The sequence below is a fragment of the Gracilinanus agilis genome, chromosome 1 (assembly GCF_016433145.1).
Source record: "Gracilinanus agilis isolate LMUSP501 chromosome 1, AgileGrace, whole genome shotgun sequence".
Taxonomy (NCBI): domain Eukaryota; kingdom Metazoa; phylum Chordata; class Mammalia; order Didelphimorphia; family Didelphidae; genus Gracilinanus; species Gracilinanus agilis.
The window spans coordinates 66,226,155-66,241,123 of NC_058130.1; the positions used below are offsets into that span (position 1 = coordinate 66,226,155).

Consider the following 14,969-nt stretch of genomic DNA (forward strand, 5'->3'; position numbering starts at 1 on the left):
GAGGGTGCAGGGATAACTTTTCCATCCACTATGAACCCCACAATGAGAGAACAGTTCTGGTTTCTTCTGTAGCTTTGTCTCAGAAGCTCACTCTCCCTTCCCCCACAATATCCTATCCTTAACACTATCTAACAAACGGGAATAACTGCAAGGAAGGGGTATAAGAGGGATCAAGGAAGGATCCTCCAAGTGCCCGCTCCCTCCGGTGTCTGGGCACTAAAGCCAATTATGGAGCACAACTCTTTCAGTTTCTCTTTCATTGGCAATGAAGTCAGTAGAAAGGTTTTGATATTGAAATCTCCAGGTTACCTCTGAATTTTTTGTTCAGTAGAGCCAAATTCCTATCCAGCACCTCCCAGCCACCCACAACCATCCACCCCAAGCCCACCCGAGTGCTTGAATGTCCTCTCAGGAGTCCTTGGCAGTTGGTCGTTGGCAGTTTAGAATCTTCAGAATTTTAGACAAACTCCCTCCTTCACTGGCCCCTCCCAAGCAGAATTCGCACTTACAATAATACATATATACACACATAGACAGATAGCAATAAGACAAGAAAAAGAAAATGAAGGAATAAGCATAGGCAATGAGTTAACAAAACAATCATTCTTTGCAGATGATATAATGACTTACTTAGAGAACCCTAAGAAAATCAACTAAAAAGCTAGTCAAAACAATGGAGAACTGCAGCAAAGTTGCAGAATATAAAATAAATTCACAATAATCATTAGCATTCCTATAGATTACCAACAAAATCTAACAGCAAGAATCATAAAGGGAAATTCCATTTAAAATAACTGCAAATAGTATAAAATACCTGTCAAGACACACACATAAACTACAAACATAATTATAAAATTCTTTACACAATAAAGCCAGATTAAATAATTGGAGAAATATTAATTGCTCATTGGTATGCTGGGACAAAATAATAAAAATGACAATGCTAAATTAATTTACTTATCCAGTGCCATGCCAGTCAAACCTTGGAAGAATTATTTTATAGAGTTAGAAAAAATAATAAAATTCATCTAGAGGAACAAAAGGTCAAGAAAATCAAGGGAATCAATGAGACAAAAAATGGGGAAGAAGGCAGTCTAGCAGTACCAGATCTCAACCTATACTATGAAGCTGTAATCATCTAAATAATTTGGTACTGGAAAAGAAATAGAGTGACTGATCAATGGAACAGGTTAGGTACACAATAAGAAGCAAATGAACACAGTAACCCAGTATCTGATAAACACCAAATTCCCAACCACTGAGGCAAGAGCTCACTATCTGATAAAAACTGCTAGGAAAATCAGAAAGTAGTCTGGCAGAAACTAAGCACAGATCAGTATCTCATACAAGAAAAGCTCAAAATGAGTATATGATTTAGATAAAAAGGCAAAAATACAAAGCTATAATAAGCAAATAGGTGGAGCATGGAAAAAATTGCATGTTAGATCTATGAATGGGGAAAAGGTCAAGATTAAGTAAGAGATAGAGAGATTCACAGGTTCTAAAAAGGTTAATTCTGCATACATAAAATTAAAAAGGTTTTGTACAAACAAAACCAAAATACAGCCAAAGAAGGAAAGTGGAAGAAATTCTTTGATGAAAGTTTAGCTGATAACGGTCTCACTTCTTAAATATATAAGAAATTGAGCCAAATTTCCAAGAATACTCAATTCCCAACTGATAAATAAGTGGTCAAGGAACACAAATAGGCAGTTTTCAGAGAAAGAAATCAAAGCTATTAATAGTCACATGAAAAAGCACTCTAAATCACTAATAATTAGAGAAATGCTAATAAAAATACTAAGGCATCACCTCATACTCATCAGATTAGCAAAGATGACAGGAAAAGGAAATGACAAATCATGGAGAGGATATGGAAAAATAGATATGCTAATGCACTATTAGTGAAGCTGTGACCTGGTCCAACAATTCTGGAAAGCAATTTGGAACTACATCTAAACAGCTTTTAAACTATGTATGTAAACTTTCTCTCAGCAAAATCACTACCATGTCTATCACCAAAGAGATTAAAGAAAAAGGAAAAAGACTCCTGTATGCAAAAATATGGCAGCATTTTTGTGATGGCAATGAATTAGAAACTGAGGGGAAGCCACCAATTGGGGAATAACAAATTGAACGAGTTGTGGTCAATAATTGCGTTGAATTACTTCTTAGCTATAAGAAATAATGAAGGAGATGGTTTCAGAGAAACCTGGGAAGCTTTATATGAACTGATACAGAGTGATGTAAGCAGAACCAGAAGAATAATTTATACAGTCACAACATCATAAAGATAACCAACTAAATGACTTAGCAACTCTGATCTACAATGATCTACCACAATTTCAAAGGATTCATGATGGAAAATACTAGCCACTTTCAGATTGAGTACTCATGGAATGAACTCAGAGTGCAGACTGAAGCATATGTTTTTCTTTTTATTTCTTTTTCTTCCTCTTCTCCCCAACAAAACATGACTAATGTGGAATATGTTTTACATGACTTTATATTTATTATTGATATTGTGTTTCTTGCTTTCTCAGTGGGAGGGGGTAGGAGAAGAAGAGGATTTGGAACTGAAAACAAAAAAAAAAAAAAAAAAAAAACTACCAACCACTGAGCACCCTAGCTCTCCAGCTTTAATAGTTTTAAATTGCACTAAGACTTTTGGAAAAGCCTGTTTTGCTTCCAGTACCTAGTACATTCATTACAACTGGCAGGTGATTAATACATGTCTAATGAATTAATAAATTAATGGTTAGGGAGGTAAGATCCACAACAATTAGGGGACAATGAAGAACTATGTGATCTATGGCATGGTGGAAGTAAATGCTTCAAAAGATCAGAGAAGGAGGTATGTCGGCTGGGGTAATTAGTAAACCTGAGATGAAGTTCAAATATCTAAATGTTTTGGGGGCAGCAAAGTGGCTCAGTGGATGGAGAGCCAGGCCCAGAGATGGGAGGTCTTGGGTTCAAATCTAGCCTCAGTGACTTCCTAGTTGTGTGACTCTGGGCAAGTCACTTAACCTCCATTGCCTGGTTTAAAAAAGAGGGAAAGATATATAAATGTCCAGAAGTTGAAATATATAAACCTTATGCCCCTTCCTAATAATGAACTTTATTGCTTTCTTACAAGACCAAATATTTCTTATACATTGTTTCTTCTGGCTCACTACTTAAAAGTAACTTTTTTAAGAGTGAGGTAAGAGAAGTCTGGAACTCTGATTTCATTACTGGGAGGAACTTCCAGTACGGAAACTCCCTCCATCAATGAAAATCAGCAACTTAACAGTAACTTGTTATATTAGAGAGCTGATTGGGGCAAGTAAGGTTAAACAATTTACAGAGTCTCACAGCAACAATGTGTCAGAGTTAGGCTGAGAATACAGAGTTTCATGACTTCAAGACTGGCTCACCTACAATACCATGCTGTCTCTCCATGGAATAAAAAGAGCCTGGGTCTTCACCCCTTTTGTATCATGGACACCTTGGGCCCTCTAGTGAAGCCTATAGAGTCCTTCATAAAATAATGTTCTAAATGCATATAATAAAATGCATAGGATTACAAAGGAAACCAAGTAAATGGAAATATAGTTATCCACCTATCTATATCTTCCACATAATATATAGTCACACATATTATAAGAACATATTAATACACATGCACACACATGTATGTGTGCATATGCTTGCATATGTAGACCAACATCTATGTAGGCAATAAAATAACACAGGTTCACAGACCCCGGGAAGGGCAAAGAAAATAGAGCTGCAGTCGAAGTCCCCATTGGAGCCTGATTTCAACCACATTGTAAGTAAAACCCAAATTCATTTTTTCATGGAGCAAAGAACTTTTAAGTATGTCGATTCTGTGTTACTGAAATGACTGCATGCAAACATGTAAGGAATTTGGTCAAGAAAGTCAAATTGATATTACAACATATTAGGAGGCAAAACTTCCCTCAATATTTATGATGTAGTTTGCTAATTGGAACTCATCCCCTGTCATGTCTGTCACTCTGTATTCTAGCCTGGCAAAGTGGAACAGTGTTATTGTCAAGTGGTGACAGGCTTTTGAAGTGTTTCTTTTCCTCTAGTCTAACTCCAGCATTCAGGGCAGCACATCTGACTCTACAGCCCTCACAGGACTCCACAAACTGATCTTGGCTGTGAGCCATCCCAACCCAAAGTCATGAAGGGGACAGTGGCTTAAAAGCCACAGTGAGTCACTTGATCTCAATCGAAAAATGTTTCTGCTTTTCTCTTCTGCAATACTGTCTAACTCCCTTTGAGTGCACCCATCAACCACCACTAGGTAAACGGGGATAAGAGGCAGGTCCACATGGGGCCAGGCAGAGGGTGCCAAATTCTTTCTAGTGCTCTGAGGCCAATGCCAATAATCCTAAAAGGAAAAAAAAATGGTGGCAGGAGCCACTTATGTCTTAGGAAAGGAGAATAGTGGCCTTCTCATCCTACCTAGGAGGATGGGGCCAAAGGGAATAGCATCTTTCTCTGCAAGTTCCAAAGCTCCACTGAGCTAAACGACGAAAAACAGCTTAGAAAGTGACTATGATGTTAAAGGGAAATGAGAGTAAAGGGAAGCAATTATTTGGATAATTTGGGGAAAGGGAGGAAAAAGAATATTTTTAAAGGTTTTGAATTAATTATATATAGAATCCTACTCACCTTCTGAATCCAAAGCCTGAATCTTCAGTTCCAAGGGAGAGTCTTCAAGGTAGAGTTCCCTGGTGGTGGAGACAATCTGAATGCCATGGATGATGTCCACTATAGCATCACAGCGCAGAACCTGGCCAGTCACTAAAGAAAATGGCCCAGACACACATGATTAGCTCCTTGGATTGGAACTCTTGCTGCCTCTCCCTGTCCTCCTTCTCTACTCAGCTGGTAAGTCAAAGACATCATCTGGATTGGGGATATGCCCACAGGATATTTAGGGGACATGGGAAAGGAAACGTCTGGAAATACAACCCAAACCAGGTTCCACTGGCCATGAAAAGTAGAAGTATTCTAAAGTAGAAGATTCTAAACCTCCATTCTGAAGGCCAACACCATTGGCTCTTCTAAAGGATGATATTAATTCCTATTCTCTTAGAATCTAATCTTTGACAAAAGAACTTATTTCTCCTTAAGATACTCAGACTAACAGCCCCACAGAGAGATTCCCTCTGCTATACCCATCAAAATCTTAAATACAGGATAGTTATTTTTCATCCCCATAAACATTAGACTATCCCTTTAGGAAGAAAGGAATTTAAAATCTTTGATTTAATTGGTATAGAGAGCTGCCAATGAGAAAATCCCCTCCACCTAGCCTATCAGCAACTGTTATTCAATTTACAATTATTAGTAGTATTATATCTTCAAGTATAAGAAGTGCCTGAGAGAACTAAGGAATTAAGTGATTTCTCTAGGGGAATGTGTCAGAGGTTGAACTTGAACTTAGGTCTTCCTGACTCTAAGGCCAGAGCGCTATCCATCACACTAGACTATCCAAGCATAAATTTAAAATGAAAACATACTTTAAAAAATGGAAATCAGATAAAACCAATCTTTAAACTGATGCTATTCTGATGAACCAATAAACTCTTTGGGTTAGAATATGGCATTATTAAGGCCAACATTCCAAGTCCAGTCTCTGAGATAGCACTTTCTCCTCAATAAAAACTATTTGCCAATCCTAGTCTGAATCTCTTCATCTAAAGTGGTCAATTGAATTGATATGAACTTTTGAAATAAAATATGCTTGTAGATACATGTCCAAGAATACACCTGTTTTCAGTATTTATCATCTACTAAAATAAACATAGGAAATAGTCTGTATTCATGAATAGTCTTTGATGGTACTTAGAAATCTATAATGGATGCACAAGGACTTTCAACTCGCCCAGTATAAGAGGAAAGGCTGCTATGTCTATAACTTTCAGACATTTTCCTAAAAATAACATCATGCTGGGAAATAACTAAGCGAAAGTGGTCTGAGCTATACTTTTAGTACGAGGCAAGCACCTTAGAAATGAAGGCCCTGTGACACAAAGGGGATAAAGTGAAAGCATGTGGATGGGTCTACATGTGAGAAAAATTCAAAGTTTGAGAATACTTTAGCAGAAGCATTCTCACAAACATCCCTCTGTGTAAACCCTGTGGGGAAGCCTGTAAATTAGTATGTCCATGAAGTATCTATATACTGTGATGGGAACTGAGTGTATGATGGTGGAAGAAACTGACTTGGCACAAAGCTCTGTGTACTACAAGTCTTAAAATATAGTAAGAGCCTAATAAATGTTCACTGAGTTGACTATGTATCATGATACACTGGAATGTCATCAGAAACCACTGTTCTGGTCCATGGTCTCTTTAGAATGTCTGGAATAACCCTAGAGCAAAGACTAGGTTTTCTCCTCATATATCCCCCTAGAGTTTAACATGCAGCTGGACACACATCAGACAATCAGTAAAAATATTTGTAATCAGAACAATGTGAATTCTCTCAGGGGGATGTCCCTGTATGAGTAGTTTTTGCCTGATTTTTTTTTCTTGCTAAAAAAGATGGAGGGCTCAGTCTGGAGAGAGAGAATTTTTTTTGTCTCCCCCCACCAGAAATAATCATGATATAAATATAAATGGTATTATTAATGTGTTTTCAAAAGGGTTATGCCATTTGAAGAAATAAGCAGAGGGCTTACTAATATCTTCTGCAAAGATGATGCTAGTGAGGCGGGTTGGCTGTGATAGGCGGGCCTGTACAACTGCCTTTTGAGAACACTGTCTTTCATCCAGCTCCACAGGTTCAATGCTGGCCACTTCGGGTCTGGTAGATGACCTGGAAACAAAGGGCTTTAAGTTATCAAAAGGGTTCCCACCTGTAACAGTGTCAGAGATATTGCTCTATCAGGAACCACCCAAAACTAAGACAAGTAGCCCTCCCACTTCTGGTCTTCCTATAAAGCTTCATTTGTTGGGTCTCCACATGTAATTAATTATCCTTTGGGTTATTAATGTAACCTGAATCATACATAAACAGGATACAAATCAATCAGTCAGAAAGTATTTATTAAACATCTGCCATGTGCCAAACACTTTCCTAGGTAATGGGGATACAAGTAAAAAGAATAAAATAATCCCTATTCTCAAGGAGTTTGCATTCTAATAAAGAGAATGATTGTGACAATGGAGAAAGACAGCACAGTTAACATCTTTTTATTTTTTTTCCTGAAGACACACACGACTTTATACACTAGGTATGATCTAAAAAGTTTATAAAGCGTTAAGCTGGAAGGAACTTTAGACATAATCTAACTCCCTCTTTTTCCATGTAAAGAAGTGAAGTCCAGAAATGCTAAGTAATTTGCCGAACATCACACAAGTTATAAATAGTTACATAAATTAAATTGAGTTGCACAATTACATTCAACATGCATCTATTAAGGGCTTATGTGCAGAGCACTGAGTGATCACTCTCAATTTCTAAGCCAAAATCTTTTTTGCTATATCATTTTATATGTAAATAGTCTTTTCTTTTGGAAAATGAAATCAGCATTTTAAGAAAGAACACATCCACACTAAATGAGGTCGTTGTTCAAAGTAATCTCTCAAACTGAAAAATCCTTTTGAAATGTGAATATTCACCCAACGAATATGCTAGGTTTCATTTTTTTCCCCTATAGATTTGCAAAATTACCAGCCTAACTTTCAGCTAAGCAAAAAGGCAGCAATGATCACATGACCAGCAACATATTTTTCATAAGTGAATGCAATCCCAGTGAGCTAATGAGGCCTCCAGGCTGATATCTCACTCTGTGGCACTTGCTAGATGTTACTGAGCTACATAATCCCATTTCTAATGGTGCGCTCATTGTGCTCTTTGTTCTTTTTGGCACAAGCAACTACCTCCTTAAGAAAGTTGGAAACCTTTTTTTTTCCCCCTCATAGACCTTTTAGAAGTCTGATAGAATCTATGATTCCTTAGTAGTTTTAAAATGCAAGAAAGAAAATACATAGTATTATAAATGTAGTTATCAAATTATTTTTAAGTTCATAGATTCCAGATTAAGAATCCCTCCCTTAAAGCATTTTCCCTTCATTCCTTTTCTAGATGAACAGAATTGTAAATGAATTTTTTTCTTTTTTTTTAAAGTCATTATATAAGGTATTATCAAAGTCCAAGCAGATCCTAAAAGACTTAGGGACCCACACAGCTGGAACACATCTCTCTTCCCACATGTAATGGTGAGAAGAGTTTGGGAGGAATAGAGGAAATATTGGGGAATGAGAAAATGAGGGCCTGTTATTATATTCTGGTCAGGGGCCTACAACTTAAGTAAGCTGTGATTTATTCCCAAGGGTCCCCATTATTTCTGAGTTCCCAATTTACTCAACCAAAAAAAGGTGAGGAGGGATGTTTTATCAGGAAAAGCTCTTATTGCTTACTGAAAATCTTTCTAGATACAAGATTCACTGGGTAGCTAGAGATATAATGGTTTCAAAATAACAACAAAAAGAACCCATTCTGTTTTTATTTAAATTAGATTTTGAACACTTAATTTCCTAAATCTTTTTGTTTATAGAAAGCACCTATACAGAATTTTTATTTAAACCCTTAAAGATATCATCAAAAATGGAGAATTGTAATAATTTCTAATTATATAGTATATGAAACAATATATTCATCATAACCAAAAAGAACTTAGAGCTGCCAATATTAGGCCCAATCCCTGAGGCACTGCTTTGGGTTTTAGAAGATGAAAGAAAACCACTCTTGCCAAGGAGAGCCAGTGTTCAGTCAATTTAGTGGATTCCATTAAGCATCAAAGAGAAGCCTAACTTCTCCTTCCAAACTGTGGATTTGTATTACTAGGGATGGCATGTGTGGAAAGGATATATAACAAAACTGATTAGCTCTTATTGTCTCTCCACTAATTTCTGTACACACTGAAGATCCATCTTCACTTCAAGTGCAAATTCTCAAGAAGGCAAATACATGGAAACAAATCATCTGAATTTGAAGAATATTTACTGTTATAGCAAAACAAAAGAATGTACTTTTCATAAGATAAAAATGGACTCAATTTTAGCTTCTTAATTACTGCTACATTATGAGACACTTATTTAAATGAGTTTTATTTAAATCAAATCTACCTTGCCAAAAAACTAGAATCACGTTAAATGATTTGGTTTGAGTTTGAGTTGGGGGTAGGAGGAATGAGGGAGCATTGATTTCAAATAAGAAACCAATAATATGGCAATTGAAGTGTTTTGCAATTTTTAAAAATATTGCATTCCAAATTTCCTCTCTCTCCCCTCACCCCTTTTTGAGAAGATAAGTAATTTAATAACAATTATACATGTGACATCAAGCAAAGCATATTTCTATATTAGCCATGTTGTAAAGGAAAATACAGGCAAAAAATAAAACAATAAAAATCAAGAATATAGAAATAAATCAAGAATATAAAAAAATGTTTCATTTTGTATAGAGAACCAGCTCTATATTTTGGGGGGTCCTGAGTGGCGTTTAGTGGCGTCAGATTGAAAAGACCAGAAACAGAAAACTGAGAACAGCCAGACTAAATGTTTAGCTCATAGCTGCTCCAACATGCTATGAAGTCAGGGTTTATTATATACTGTTTTCACACAAAGAACACAAAGAAAGAATCACATCTGTGAAGGGGTTACAAATCACATAAAAGAAAATCCTTGGAGGCTTCAAAGTAAAGATAGAACAGACACCAAGGCTGAATTCCAACCACCAATTAGTAGGGGGTTAATTCTGGGAGCAGAAATATATTTCATAGAGATTTTTACTAATTAAGTCCTGTCCTCTTGATTTACAGGACTGCACCTAGTCAGATAAAGTCTTGTCTAGCTTTGTCTGTGTCCGGCCTTGACTATATTTTTTAGAGTTCAGGCTTCTTAATTATCAAGGAGAAAAATGGTTAACTCAGTAGCTGCTGGTCTGCTAAGGACTCAAAGCTTTCCAATAAGAATATTAAGAAAAGGTGGGGATCTGAAAATGAGTCAAAAGAGGAGTCTCAGATTTTTACCTTAGATGGCCCATTCTGTCTGCGTCTTGACATGCAGTGCAGAAAAAATCATACACAGAGTTTTACTTGCCGATGATTTTGTAATGGGATCCAGATAAAATATCTATTACAGACTCTATTTCTCTAAATGACTTCCAATAACCTCCTGGAGAGGTCAAATTGTTTTTGGATTAACCAACCTACTGTTACCAGGGCCAAACACAGACTGCCTCAGCCTGGATTGGTCACGTAGGGAATACAGATAACAGGCCCTATTCATGACCCTATTTCTCCAATCTGCATTCCACAATTTTGTATTCAGAATTCATCAGTTCTCTCTCTATATAGCATTTTTCATCATGGATCCTTTGGAGTTTTCTTTGATCATTATCTTGATCAGAGTAGCTAAGTCTTTGACAGCTGATTATCCTTACAATAGTGCTGTTACTGTGTATAATGCTCTCCTGGTTCTGCTCACTTTATTTTGCATAGTTCATCCCAAGTTTTTCTGAAATCATCCTGCTCATTATTATGGTTTCTAATCCATTCTGCACACTTCCATTTAGGTGAATTCATCTCATTCACATTCATAATTATGATTGCTAACTACATTTCTCTCTATCCTCATTCTTCTACTTATCCTTTTCTCTCTTTTTTTATCCTGTCCCTCCTCTAAAGTCTGTTTTGCATCTAAGTACTCCTTCTTTGGTCTGCCCATTCTTTTATTATCTTCTCCCTTTCCCTTCTCCTCTTCCCCTTCCTACTTCTCGGTTGGGTAAGATAAGTTTCTATTATCATTTGAATGTGTGTGTGTGTGTGTGTGTGTGTGTGTGTGTGTGTGTGTGTATTTTCCCCTCCTAAATAAATTTAGACAGGAATGAAGTTCAACGATTGCATATCTCTCCCTCACCACCTTCTCCACTGTAAAAGCTCTTCCTTGTACACCTCTTTTATGTGGGTTAATTTTCTCCATTCTTCCTGTTCCTTCTCTTTTTCCCAGAGCATCCTCCTTTCTCATCTATCCATTTTCTTTTACATCAATACAACATAATCAAGTCACTCCCACACCTTCTTTCTATGTAGAATCCTTCTAGCTACTTTAATGATAGGTCTGAGTAGTTACATGTATTATCTTTCCACTTAAAAAAATTAGCTGTTTAACTTTATTGAGTACCTTGCGATTTCTCTTTCATGTTTATTTTCTTATGCTTGAATTATCTCTTGAATCTTGTGTTGAGAACAAATTTACTATTCAGTTCTGGTCTTTTTCATCCAGAATGCTGGTAAATCCTCCTTTTCATTAAAAATCCATTTTTTCCCATTAAAGGATTATACTCAATTTTCCTGAGTGGGATTCTTGGCTGTTATACTAGTTATTTTGCCTTCCAGAATATCATATTCCAAGCTCTCTTCTCTTTTAGAATGGTAGCTGCTAAATCTTGTGTGAGCCAGACTGTAGCTTCAAAGAATTTGAATGTTTTCATTTTTTGGTTGCTTGAAATATTTTCTCTTTGACCTAGGAGCTCCGGAATTTGGCTATAATATCTTTGAATTTGTCAAACAAATGTACCATTACATATTGATTGCCTAATCTATTCCACTGGTCTTCCACTCTATTTCTTAGCCAATACTACATTGTTTTGTTGGTTTCCACTTTATAATATAGTTTGAGATTAAATACATCTAAGCCAACTTCCTTCATAATTTTTCATTAATTCTTTGATATTCTCTAGATGAATTTTGTTATTATTTTTTCTAGCTCTATGAGATAATTTTTGGGCAGTTTAGATTGGTATGACACTAAATGAGTACATTAATTTAGGAAGAATTGTCATTTTACTTATATTGGCTTGACTTACACAAGAGTAATTAACATTTTTCCAGTTGTTTAGGGCTCAATTTATTTGTGTGAAGTGTTTTGTTTTTGTGATCATATAGTTCCTGGGTTTGTCTTGGCAGATAGACTCCCAGGTATTTTATATTGTCTATAGTTATTTTAAATGGGATTTCTCTTTCTCTCTCTTGCTTTATTGGTAGTATAGAGAAATGCTAATGATTTTTGTGGGTTATTAGATTTTTTAAATTTATTTTTACTTCTCCCAGAAATTCTTGTTGGGCTTGTATCGAATTCACATTTTTCTTCAAGGCTTTGCTTATAGTGGTTTTGATTTAATTGACTTCTGAGTTTGTGTCTTGATCTTCCCTATCACCATAGTAGCATTTTATGGTCACATTCTTTTTTTCTTTGCTTATTTTTTCACCCTATTTCTTGATTTGGAACTTTACGTTCAAGTTGGGCTCTGTTTCTGCCTTGGTATGGAGGAACTGTCTCAAGCTTTAGGCTCTTTTGTACTGCTGTTTCCAGAGCTCATTCTGGGGACTTAGAAGTTTCCGGTGCTTCCAAGGTGGTGTGATCTGGGGACATTTGTAGCCAGTGATCTCCTGGTCTGAATTCTGATCCCTGATTGTTTGGGATTGCAATACATACTTCTCAAGATTCCCTCTTCCCTTAAGACAAGAAAGATACCAGCGTCCCTCCTCCTTTGTGGCCAGAAGTGATACTGTTCCTTAAGACGTCTACTCTTTCCTGACCAAAGCATTCCTCTCTACTCTTGAAGTATGACCCAGAAATTGGCAAAAGTAATGGAGTTGTCAAATAGCATCTGGTCCTGTGTCTAGTTCTAGCACAAGTTCCCCTATAATTTCTTTCTGACCAGTTGTCAGGTCCCCTTACTCTCTGACTTGAGAACTTCCAAAGCTGCTAATGCTACTGTTATTATTTCTTGGTCCTACCACTGGTGCTTCTTCTACATCAGCTCTAGGCCAACCTGTATCTGTGTGTCACAGATCTCTCTCTCTCTCTCTCTCTCTCTCTCTCTCTCTCTCTCTCTCTCTCTCTCTCTCTCTCCCTCTCTCCCTCTCTCCCTCTCTCCCTCTCTCCCTCTCTCCCTCTCTCCCTCTCTCTCTCCCCTCCTAAGTTGTCTTAGACTCACAGAATATCTCTGATCTTTTGTTGGCTCTGCCATTCCAGAAAGCAGTTTGAGACATTATTTTAAAATAGTTCAGAGGGGAATTTTGGGAGACCTCAATTGAATGTTTTCTTTACTCTGTCATCTTGGATTCAATGCTTTGCAAATCTTAACACATACCATAAATGCTTATTATTATGTTATTGTTATAGGAAGCCCTGGGTGGAGGAAGTTCCTTCTTCCAATATAGATCAGCCATTGTTTTGCCACTCAGAGTCTTCATAAGTTGCCTAGGAAGCTAAGAGGTTAAGTGACTTTTCCAGGATTATATTGTCAATATAATAGAGTCCTTAATGTGTTCAGTCAGTTTTAAGGTATAAAAGTTTAAAACTGGCCTAAAACTTTGGAGATACTCTGTTTTCAGAGGAAGGACTTAAATGTGGTCTTCCTGCCTATACTCTCCATCCATTACACCAGGCTAGTAGTTCTCAAAGTGTAATGAGAGGTCCTCTTAGGGGTCCCCAAAACCCTTTCAGGGGAATCAGTGAGGTCAAGACTATTTTCATAATACTATGGTATTTTCATTTCTAATAGTATAAACATATAAACATAACTCACATAAATGAAAACTTTGAGGTCCTCAATAATTTTTAAGAAAGCAGACAGGTTCAAGAGCCATAAAAGTTTGAAAATCCTTCTCTTACAAGATATTTATTTAGTGCCTTGTTGGATTTGCATGGCTCAATTTAGCTCTGAGCTGCACAACAAGCAGAAGACAAGCTTGAATTCTCTAAGTTCATATAAAACATTAATTTCTCTAAGCTCTTAAGAAGGAAACTTGTAAAGATTGCTTGGTGTTAAAATCTATGGTGTGAAACACACCAAAATAGATGTGCCTGAGAACTTTCAAGACTGAAGCCAAACATTTCAAACGGAGGTGGGTGCACCCAAAGGCTGCAAGCAGATCCCTCTGATCACACAGACAGACAAACAAGGGTGAACCCACCCAGAGCTGTTGATGGGAAGTTTAAAAATTGATCAAACATCTATATTTGAAAACTCACTGAAAACAAATTATACTCAGCCAACATCTGAAAGTTACATGCCATCAGAGAGAAAACATTCAAGCAGAAGGTTTTTTTTTTTCTCTTAAGAAAACATTTCAAAGACTGAGGGAATAGAAATATTATGATAAAATAAGGACAGATGTGCACCCTTGAAGGAGATGTTACCTGCATTAATTCTTTTAATAATAACCCAGACATTTGTTTATGTAATTGAAGGACACATCAAGAATGGGTTTGGGGGTGGGAAGAGATGCGAAGAGAACCTATGTTCTCATTGGTATAGGGTACTTGTAGAATAAAAACTCCACAGGTCAGTAACTCACTGTGACTCATTATCCTTAGAGAATTACCAGATCACTGAGGGTTGTTTTTTGTTTTTGTTTTTTTTTTTTGATTGGCTTGCTTAGGATTGCACAATTAACACATTCAAAGGCAAGACTTGAACAAAGGTTTATCTTACTCCAGTGTTAGCCATCTATACACTCTGAACTAGGCTATTTTTCATATAGAGAGATATTTATATATACATATACATGCAACCCCTGATAAACTTCATGCCAGTCCAGGAATATAAAGAAGTATCTACGTAATCCCAAAACAGATCATCTAATTCTCATTTATATTTAACCTTAAAGCACTATGTAAATGTGAGTTAGTCTTTAGAAAGTAAAAAGTATTTTTAAAAAGTGGTTGTTTTTCCTGATTCCAGTTGCCATAGTCAAATGTTAAAAGTGGTTGTTATTTCTGAGCATCAAGAAGCCACTGTGCATTTTAGGGTACCCCATAAGAGAACTTGATGGCAAAGGGAAGCAGAGAAACATTAAAGTTGTAAGGCAGTTAGGTGGTATGGTGGGCAGCTAGATGGTTGCTATAATGCACAAACCACTAAGCCT

The 14,969-nt window shown here is 36.7% G+C and overlaps 1 protein-coding gene across 1 annotated transcript in view; it reads right to left on the reverse strand.

Annotated features, from left to right (window-relative positions):
• Positions 1–14,969, reverse strand: part of NUP210 (nucleoporin 210) — a 168,472-nt gene that overhangs the window by 128,588 nt on the left and 24,915 nt on the right. Inside the window, exons 2-3 of the mRNA XM_044676266.1 lie at positions 6,705–6,841; positions 4,687–4,818 (exon numbers count right to left, since the gene is read on the reverse strand). Of these exons, the coding sequence (XP_044532201.1) occupies positions 4,687–4,818; positions 6,705–6,841 (269 nt within the window). The remainder of the gene's footprint in view (positions 1–4,686; positions 4,819–6,704; positions 6,842–14,969) is intronic.